Source organism: Galeopterus variegatus, unplaced genomic scaffold, assembly GCF_000696425.1.
Source record: "Galeopterus variegatus unplaced genomic scaffold, G_variegatus-3.0.2 Scaffold3369, whole genome shotgun sequence".
Lineage (NCBI taxonomy): Eukaryota > Metazoa > Chordata > Mammalia > Dermoptera > Cynocephalidae > Galeopterus > Galeopterus variegatus.
This window is the reverse complement of record NW_007729480.1, coordinates 141,022-151,139: the sequence shown is the minus strand read 5'-3', so window position 1 is coordinate 151,139 and position 10,118 is coordinate 141,022. Positions and strand designations below refer to the sequence as shown.

General features: G+C 38.7%; 1 protein-coding gene across 1 annotated transcript in view; it reads right to left on the bottom strand.

The window, feature by feature from the left end:
- Nucleotides 1-4,651: 4,651 nt before the first annotated feature.
- ARHGEF26 (Rho guanine nucleotide exchange factor (GEF) 26) overlaps nt 4,652-10,118 on the bottom strand; it is a 126,268-nt gene continuing 120,801 nt past the window's right edge. Inside the window, exons 13-15 of the mRNA XM_008584772.1 lie at nt 9,122-9,189; nt 7,701-7,805; nt 4,652-6,946 (exon numbers count right to left, since the gene is read on the bottom strand). Of these exons, the coding sequence (XP_008582994.1) occupies nt 6,804-6,946; nt 7,701-7,805; nt 9,122-9,189 (316 nt within the window). The 3' untranslated portion in view covers nt 4,652-6,803. The remainder of the gene's footprint in view (nt 6,947-7,700; nt 7,806-9,121; nt 9,190-10,118) is intronic.

Sequence of the window (10,118 nt, the reverse complement as noted above, 5' to 3'; positions counted from 1 at the left end):
TGAATATTTTCTTTACATATGTTAAGAACCATGTCAGATGATGTAATTTTGCTTTCAGCCATCTAACATAATTTTAAAAACTCAGTCTATTATACTTACCCAGATGTTTATTCATTTTGTTGTTCTTTATTCCTGATGTTCCAGGTTTTCTTTTGTTATCATTTCCTTTGCTTGAAAAACTTCCTTTAACAATTCTTTTTTTAATACTTTATTTTTAATAGCAGTTTTAGGTTTATAGAAAAATTAAGCAGAAAGTAGAGTTCCCATATACCTTCAGCTCCTCTCCCCAGTTTTCCCTATTATTAACATCTTGCATTATAAAGTATATTTGTTACAAGTGATGAGTCAATATTGATACTTTATTATTAACTAAAGTCCATAGGTTATATTCGGGTTTACTATTTGTGTTGCATATTTTGACATATGTATAATGGCATGTATCCACCATTACCATATTATACAAAATACTTTCACTGTCCTAAAAATATACCCTATGCTCCACATTTACTATTTGTGTTGCATATTTTGACATATGTATAATGGCATGTATCCACCATTACCATATCATACAAAATACTTTCACTGTCCTAAAAATATACCCTATGCTCCACATATTCTTCTTTCTCCTGGAACCCTTGGCAACCACCGTCTGTATAGTTTGCCTTTTCCAGAATGTCATATAGTTGGAGTCATAAAGTGTGTAGCCTTTTTAAATTGGCTTGAGTTAAGCAATATGCATTTAAGCTTTCTCCATGCTTTTCATGGTTTGATAGTTCTTTTCTTTTATTGCTGATTAATATCCCATTTTATGGATGTAAGTTTATCCATTCACTTACTGAGAACATCTTGGTTGCTTCCAAGTTTTGGCAATTATGAATAAAGCTGCTGTAAATATTTAAGTGCAGCTTTTTTGTGTAGGAATATTTTCAGCTCATTTGGATGAATAACAAGGAATGTGATTGTTGGATTATATGATAGGAGTATTAACTTTTGTAAGAAACTGCAAACTGTCTTCCTAAGTGGCTTTTGCATTCCCACCAGCAATAAGCGTTCCTGTTGCTTCACATCCTCATCAATATTTGGTATTGTCAGGGTCTTAAATTTTAGCTATTCCAATGTGTGTAATGGGATCTCATTGTTTTAACTTGCAATCCCCTGACATATGGTGTTGAGTATCTTTTTGTATGCTAATTTTCCACCTGTATATCTTGCTAAGTTGTGCAGTTCTTTGCCCATTTTAAAAATTGAGTTGTTTTCTAATTGTGGACTTTTAAGAGTTCTTTATTTTGGATGCCAATCAATTATGTGTTTTGCAAAGATTTCCTCCTCTGCAGTTTGGCTTTTCATTCTCTTAAGAGTGTCTTTCACAGAACTGAGGTTTTTAATGTTAAAAAAGTTCAACATCAATATTTTCTTTCATGGATTGTGCTTTTGGTGTGGTTTCTAAAAAGTAATCCCCAAGTCCAAGGTCACCTAGATTTTCTCCTATTATCTTCTAGGAATTCTATACTTCTGCATTTTACATTTAGGTCTAAGTCTCCAAATAAATGAATGTTTTTATTTTTGTTATTTCTGTCCTAATTATGTTGCAACCAAAGAACTCACTCTATATAACTTCAGTCCTTTAAAATTTGTTGGAACTTGCCTTATGGCCCAGGAAATAGTCAAATGTTGTAAATATTTTACATATTATATGAAAGAAGGTATATAAAAGAATGTACATGCTGAAATTGTTGCAGTGTCCTATATATGCCCATTATGTTAAACTATTTTCATTAAAATTTTGTACACTTTTACTGATTTGTATCTAATTTTCCTATCAAATATTGAGAGATATGTTGAAGTCTCATGTTATGATTTATTTTTCTTATATTTCTGCCAACTTTGGCTTCACATATTTTGAGACAATATCTTGGGAGAATATATACTTAGAACTATTACATCTTCCTGATTAAATGAAATACTCATCCTATGTAAGCTGTCTCTTTATTCCTGGTCACACCTTTTATCTTAAAGACCATTTTATCCAATTTTATTTAGTGTTGATATAGCTCCATGTAGTGAATGCTGTGATGTTCTGCCCTGATCCGCTTCAAGACTGAAGGACTTATTCCCTTAGGATGCTGGGAGTGCTACCAGACGTTAACCTTTACCATTCAGCCTCTGTAGGAACTGTCCTCAGCTGAAGGGTGCCACCTCACCCAAGGTCACTCCTCTTCCTGGGGACAGCCTGCATCCCTTGACTGGTCAGAGCAGGGATATAAAGGCCCAGTCCCCTTGCCAATGCTCCTTTCTCTCTCCCTTGTCCCCTGGGACCCTAGTTAAATCCTTACATTCTCCATGTCTCTTCTCTCCATGCTTCCTTGTGGGTAGTTTCTTCTAGCCTCTCTTCCCATTCCCCGATATCTCCTTTAACTCTATCTAATCTGCTGTTAAATCCAGTTCCATAATTTCTAGTTAGTTTTGTTTTCTCTCTCTGTTATGTCACTTTCTGTAGTTTGCTACCACACCACCATAGTTCTGGATTGTGTTTTAAAGTTTGGCTTTATCTCCATAAACATAGCAATTATAATTATTTGACTGCCTGTATCTGTTAGTATCCAGAGCCCCTGAGAGTGTTTGTTTTTCCCATATCACAATGCTATGTCTCAGTGTTTGCTGAATCTTTATTTTTTTTTCAAATTCCATTCACCTATTTATTTATTCCGAAGGTTGAACTTCTGAAGATACTCCCCCACATTTAATGAACAATGTTAAGTACAAAGTACTAAGGTTCCATTAGTTGCTGTACTGATAAAACAAAACAAAACAAAAAACGAAAAAATGATTTATTGTTAAAACACATTAGTATATTGATTCATATCAAATGCTAAGCATAGTATTAATGCAAAACCTTCCATGAGCACTAGCTCCACACCCTGAGAACAGGGGGCATCTACTACTATTAACTAACTAATACTCTAGACTTTTATCAGATCACCCGATTCCCCATGAGAATGCAAATGAAGAGTACCACCAGAGACTGTCCACAAAAATCTAATCATCCCCAGATAGACATAATTTACATGAAAGGCTACCAGCAACACAAATAGGATGACCAAAGGGTCATGAATTAAAACAGAAGCTAAAGAATCAGTGGGCTTTCTTTGTGTGCTGAATCTTTAATTTGATCATTTGCTTTTAGAAATAATTGAGAACTGAGATGATGCTGGTTTTCTCCAGAGAGGTTTTGTTTCCTTCTTCCAAGACTTTAATATATACTAAAAGTCCAGAGAGCAAAACTTTAGGTCTTTCAGGTTCATACTCCCCCTCCAGAGTAAGCTCCCCGAGGACCCAATCCACAACATGGTTACGGCAGGCACTAAATGCTGACCTGCATTGTTTAGCGCTGAAAGCTCACCATGTAGCTCTGCCTGTCTGCTGAGGGAAAATGTAGCAGCAATTTGGGATAGGGGATAAAGCAGAGGGTGGTGGTGATCCTGCTACTGCCAGAGATGGCACTCCCCAGCCTTTTCCTCTGCCATCACTAGCTTGAGTAAAACTCCAGCAAAGATGCCTTTGATTGGTTATCCTAAGATAGATGTATCTGATTGGTGTTTCATACCACGTGGTTTTATCTTAGCTGCAAGGGATGATGGGAAACTAATCTAGCATTTTAAGGTTTTATAGAGGGTGTTGGAGGCAGAATTCTAAGATGGTTTCTTCTGATCTCTACCCTCCTGGTGTTACATCTGTGATTATTTTATGTTGCATGGCAAAGGAATTTTGCAGATCTAATTAAGGTCCTGAATCAGTTGATTTTTAGTTAATCATAAGGGAGATGATAAGCCTAACCTAATTACATAAGGTCTTTAAAAACAGAGTTTTCTCTCACTGGTGGCATAAGAGGGTATCAGAAAGATTTCAAGTGTGAGGAAGAGTGAACATGCCATTGCTGCCTTTGGAAGAAGCCATGTCACAGGAATATGCGTGGCCTCGAAGAACGGTGAGCAGCCTCTAGCTGACAGCCAGAAGGGTAACAGGGATCTCAGTTCCACAACCACAAAAAAGTGAATTCTGCCAATAACAAGAATGAGCTTCAAAGAAGACACCAACCTTCAGATGTGAAAGCAGACAAGCAACACTTCGATTTCAGCCTTGTGAAGACTCTAAGCAGAGACCCCAGCCTTCCCATCCTGGACTCCAGAACTGTGCGATAATAAATTGGTTGATGTTTTAAGCTACTAAGTTTGTGGTTGGTTGTTATGCGGCAGAGAAAGCTAATATAGGAGGGGTCATCCTTTGCCTTCCACCAAGATTGACAGGGTGGTGAAATTTCACAAGCACAAAGGTTGGCATACTGGATGGCCAAAATGAATGATAAGATATGCTCCAAGGGACAACGGCTGTAAGAGAGCTGTGCACTATTTAAGATAAGCTATTCAGTCCTGCAGTTCTGTGGCAACTATGAGAAGAAACAGCATGGCCTGTCTCTGAAAAATGCTCCAGTGTCTAGAGCAGCTGATGCCAGCAAATACCAAAGAGGAAAGATGAGTCTTCTGCAATGTTAAATGTACATAACTTTACAGTAGGATATGGTCAAAAATCCAGGAAACCACATACTTAACGGAAAACGATCTAGAGGAAATTAAATCACACCAGCACAAAAGGATAAATATATACAAAATCTTTATAAATTCACATATTTTGTCAAAAGTGTACAAGCAGTCTCGATCTATTGGGACAAAAATGAACAGTTTTGTCCATGAATGAAGTCACTATACAATTCAGGGATGGTATTCACAGAAACTGAGTTAGGCGTAAAAAAAATACTGTGTCATGTTAAAAACAACAATTTATGTTTGAAACTAAACATTGTAATTGTGTTAAATACCTGCCATATAACAGCATTTAATCTAATAACAGTACTAATCTGCTTGCTAAATAAGGCTTTGACTTATAAGATGCACATATTTTCAACTGTTTAACATTTCTACTTATAAATTAATTCACAGGATCCATATAGTTGCTTTTTAGCTTCAACTGGGTATTAGCAAAAATAATACAAAATGATCCCCTTGCAAGCAACAAATTTACCTTCCTAAATAAAACGTGACATTGGGTTAAATTATACAACTTGTTAACCTCCCCCGTATAAAGTCTGTGACATTATTAAAGAGGGGACGTCTCTTGCTGTGGTCCTCTGCCTGCTATTACTTCACTGACACACTTTCTCAGACTTCCAGGAACTCAGTGCCTGGAATGTCTTTTTACAACCAGATCATCAGCACCACACTCTCCCTTAAGATGACTGGTAAGGGGATCTTAACCCTTGACTTGGTGTTGTCAGCACCACGCTCTCCCAAATGAGCCATGGGCCGGCCAGATCATATGTACAGGTAAAAGAAAGCAATCCAAGGCTGAGAAGCCCCTCAGGGGCCACACTGGCTCACTGCTGAGGCAGCAGGTGCAGGGCGTGTGAGCCAAGCACACTTACCTCCACACTGGGCTTCTGTAACCTTATTCACAATTTGGGTAACTGGTTAGCAGATGGTAGCTGGGACATGTCACATATAGATCTGAGTCCTCCAATAATGTACACTGTGTCAGGTTTTATCCCTTTGTCGAAGAGAATAGAGAGGGAACATAGCTGCCAGTAAAAATCATTTCTCTCCTCTCAGTCTTCCAAACCCTCATTACCTTTTTATGAAACCTCCCGTTAAAATGACTTTTCTCTCTTCTTGCACTATTGGAAGAAATAAAGTTCTGCAGTAATCTGCAGCTAAGAGAGACTCCAAACCCAGCAAGCAAAGCCTTTAGTGCAAATAGAATGAATTCCCATTAAGGTCAAAATGTTTCAATTGGGTACCATGCTTGCTTCTTGATACCTTTTAAGGCCTAATTTTCCCTTCCTCAAAATTATGAAAGTATATTCCAGCCAATTTCCTATTTGGAAACTGGAATAGGAACAGTCAAAAGCCATGCATTATTGAAGGCATAGCAGCCTCACGTCAGCTTTTTATCAGCTCATTTGGAAATATTTTTAAAAAGTAGGACCCCTGTTCTATGTTCAGGATTTTTTTCACACATGTGAACCATCTAAATTCTATATTATTTAAAGTAGCTAGGTTTATTAGGCTATACTTATCTAAGACTAATATTGGGTGAGATGGATTTTAAAAATCCTTAAAGTCCGCCCCCTTACTCTCCTTCTTATGAGGAAAAAGGTGGCAACAATTCAAGAGTCAATTTCTCTTTGCTGAGAAGAGGTTGAGAAAAACATAACAGCTCACCTTCTGAATTCTACCAATTCTTTTTGAAATGAACACAGCATTAGAATCGATGTTAAAAATAAGAGGCAGGGAAAATACATACAAAATCAAGCATTCCTTAAAGACACAAAATCTTGCTAATACTGGGAGAACCGTATTAAGGAGATGTTTAAGGAGGAATAGTAACATTCTTAGTGAAGTGAGAATAGAGAAAACCAGAAAACAGCAGCTTATATACATGTTTTTATGCCGGAACATGGTGACACTAGAAGGAGCCGAGATAGCCTGATCCCTGAAGTGAACTGCTCAGCTAGTCTGGACCTAAAGAAGCTTGCAAGGGGATGGTTATGTAAAAACTGAGCTTTGTGAGTGAACCGTATCCAGTAGCTGTTCTCCTGAGAAAGCAGAACAACCTGGCAAGCTTAAAGGCAAGTGTTTTTATTCCTTTAATTAAATAGGCTGTGATAAAATTAACAATACAACCAGTCCAGAATCAGCCAGCCCACTATTATGCAGTGCAAATCTTGCAGTAACAAAAGGCCATCTGAGAGGTTACACGTTGGTCTCCAGTCCCAGCAAACGTCCCATTCTCTCCACATTCTTATCAATTGTAGCTTGACACGTTATCTCCTTGGCACACTCCATAGGAAACCAGCCCCTTTCTCCGTCGCGGAGTCGTTCCCCCTCATACCAGCCTGCAAGCAAGAACAGAGTCAAGCAGCAGGTATTTGGCAGAATCTTGACTGTGCCAGGCTCCGAGGAGGATGTGAGAACAGTTCAGAGGCCGCATCCCTGCCAGGCTGGGCACAATGATGAATGTTGGAAAAGAGAGGAGGGACAGAGGGAAGGCTTCAAGGGGGAAAGAAGGACTTACCAGGGACAGAACATGAGCAGAGGCCCCCCAGTGAGAAAGCTAAGAGCTATGGGCGTGGGCTGAGCCAGGGAAGGGGATGCTTTGTGTAGGAGTAGCAGGAAAAAAGAATTTGAAAATAAGAAAGAAATTTTGGAGATGAGAACTAGGTCCCTGGGGGACTGGGAAGGAAAGAAAACTTTTCATGGATCCTTTTGAATAACACACCATGTGACTGCATCCCTATTCAAAAACGAATTAAAAGTGTAGATAAATGAGGCAGGTGCATATAGGAAAACTGAAGGGAAGGTGCATAGAAAGAAGAGGCTGTCAGCGTAAAACTTTTCCAATGTCTCGAAGTCCCTAAAGCACCACTCTAAGTCATCTTTGGGGCTCTGAGAAGCCATTGATTTAGGAAGTGAAGTCTAGAGAAAGAAGAAAAGGAACAGGAACAGAGAAGAATCAAAATTAGCCTTAGAGACAGATAAGAAGGCAGTACGTGAGTGCACTGGGATACGGAATATGAGCATTAAGAGTCCTCATCTCTGGCTCCCTGAATGCTGCACCACGAATGCGCAGAAAGAACACTCCCAACTCACCGTCACTAACACGCTGATAGATGAGGACCACATCTGCCACCTGCAGGGAGAGCTCATCCGGCTGCTTGGCAGTAAACGACCTGACGATTTCCACCTGAGTCAGAGCTGCGGGGGAATGGGGACATACTGAGCTTCCAGGAGCAGAGGAAAATCAGAACACATACCCAGACCAAGAGTGTACATTTACTCAGTCTTTCTGTGCAACTCAGGACTGGCATTGAGGGAGACAAACTGGGCTTCTATCAAGAAGCAAAAAGTCTTTTCTTAAGAACTCTCTCACAGCTATGACCTTTAGAATTGTAGAAGCTCAGATTCGAGAGGTCTCTGATGATGCACAAATCTGCTCAATAATAGCCTTGATCAGGAGTCATTAGTCATGTCACATAATGGAGCAGAAAACAGCCATTGTGCATTGGGGAAACTGAGGCAAGAAAAAGTTGGTGGTGTGCCGAAGCCATACAACTGATGATAAAATCTGCAGTGTTGCCGGTTCTCCTGGCTCTCATCCACAGCACTTCCTCATCCCACCAGTAGGAGCATATGAAAATTGCCAAAAGGAGTTTAGAAATAAAAGGAGCTCCAACCAAAAGCTTAGAAGACATTTTAGAGTTCCTTCAAAATGCTGATGTGCAACATAAAACTACTTCAGTGTCTTCATACTGATTGACGTGACTCGTTAGTTAATTTATTTTTTAATATAAAACTTGATTCTAAAAGCTTTCAAACCAATCACTTGGGCTTTGACCGTAAGCTTAAAGCTATGATTTTTGAGAGCTTCAGGATAATCAGTTTTGCTGTCCTAATTCTTTGGATTTGACCTTTTAACCACAATCATCCAAAAAAGCATGACATCAAAGTTAAGGAGCTAATAAGCACACAATACCACCCTGTACTGCACCAGGTCCTAGTTCTCTAGAAGAATGAAAAACATTTTCTTAAAAGGTCAAAAGGAATGGCTAAGTAATCTTATTTTAGGTTAAAAATGCTTTTCAGATTAAATTCAGATTGTCAGTATAAAGAAGGCTTAAACTTGCAGCTATTGCCCAAAAATAACAGTAAAAATTTAAGAGCTTTATAGTATAAGCCTGTCTTTCATCGTATATTATTTAACTTAATCCTCTAATAACCCCGTGTCGTATATAATGATGCACCTGACGTACAGATGATTAGACAGGCTTGGGAAGGCTAAGCAATAATTTGCCACTTTACACAGCAAAGAACTGCACCTTGGATTTGAATTCAGACACGCTGACTTCCAAAGCAGGGATCAGCCAGTTCTGGCATAAGGCAGAAGGAAAGAAACCTCGGAAGAAATTTACAAATCGAGTACTGTGGTGGTATAAGCCATTGACAACCCCGAGTCCAGCAGGGGGCAGAGCCCCTCCACGTTTCGGAGCAGGTTGCCCCTTGAGAGAACTTACAGGTTCTGTCGGGAGGCTGCTTCCCGCTGCTGTGTCCCAGGGCGGTTATCCAGCGGGCACGCTCACTCCTAAACACAGAGAGCAGATCCAGCTGAGACACACAGAACAGAGAATGTTCTAGACAGACAGTGCAAAGCCATTCCCAGAAAACGGGAGAGATCCTCCAGAGAGGTACAGGGCTGGCCTTCAAAACAAGGGTCAGAGTTATTTTAAATGATCATCTGGGAAATCTAAAATAGGCAGAAAACTAGTCATCATTGTCAAAAGACTCATAATGAACTTGGCTAGGTACCGATTAAATGGAATTTCTCATATGACAGTTTACAATTAAATGAAGAGCTGATTACTCTAACCCATAATCACAAAAATATTTATTTAGCACACTCCCAGTCTGACGTTTAACATTTCAAAAAGGTAAATTTCTTATTTATTTTTCTTTCTCTGCTGTTCTAAGGTAGGTAAATTTCATTTTTTAAAAATCCTAGTAAAACACTCTCTACTCCGTCTCCTCCCTTCCCACACATGCAAACCATTTCAGAAGAAGATGAAAAACTTGACATGTTTAAAAGTTGTCTCATCCCTATCCCTCATACAACTAATTTTGCCAGATATGAGCCTGATTAAAATAGAAAATCTTTGACCTTTTTTAGACTGTTATCAAATGCTTAAAATGGTTTAATGAGTACAGCAAAAAAAAAAAAACGGGAGAGGGGGGTAGATAACCAAGACTTTTTATATAATATTAAGCTATAATTACATGAAACAAAATAATTACTTAACTAAAGAATTGAAAGTTTCAGATAAGTAAGCACTGCTCCATAATACAGTCACCCTCTCCCCCGTTTTTTATTTTGAAAATCAAGATTAGGATTGCAACTAATTGAATAAACCACACACACACACTCTTACATCTCTTAAGAGGAACTTGTTTTTTTTTTTTTTTTTTTTTTTTTTTTTTTTTTTTTTTTTTTCCGTGTCCGGCAACGGATCGCAACCC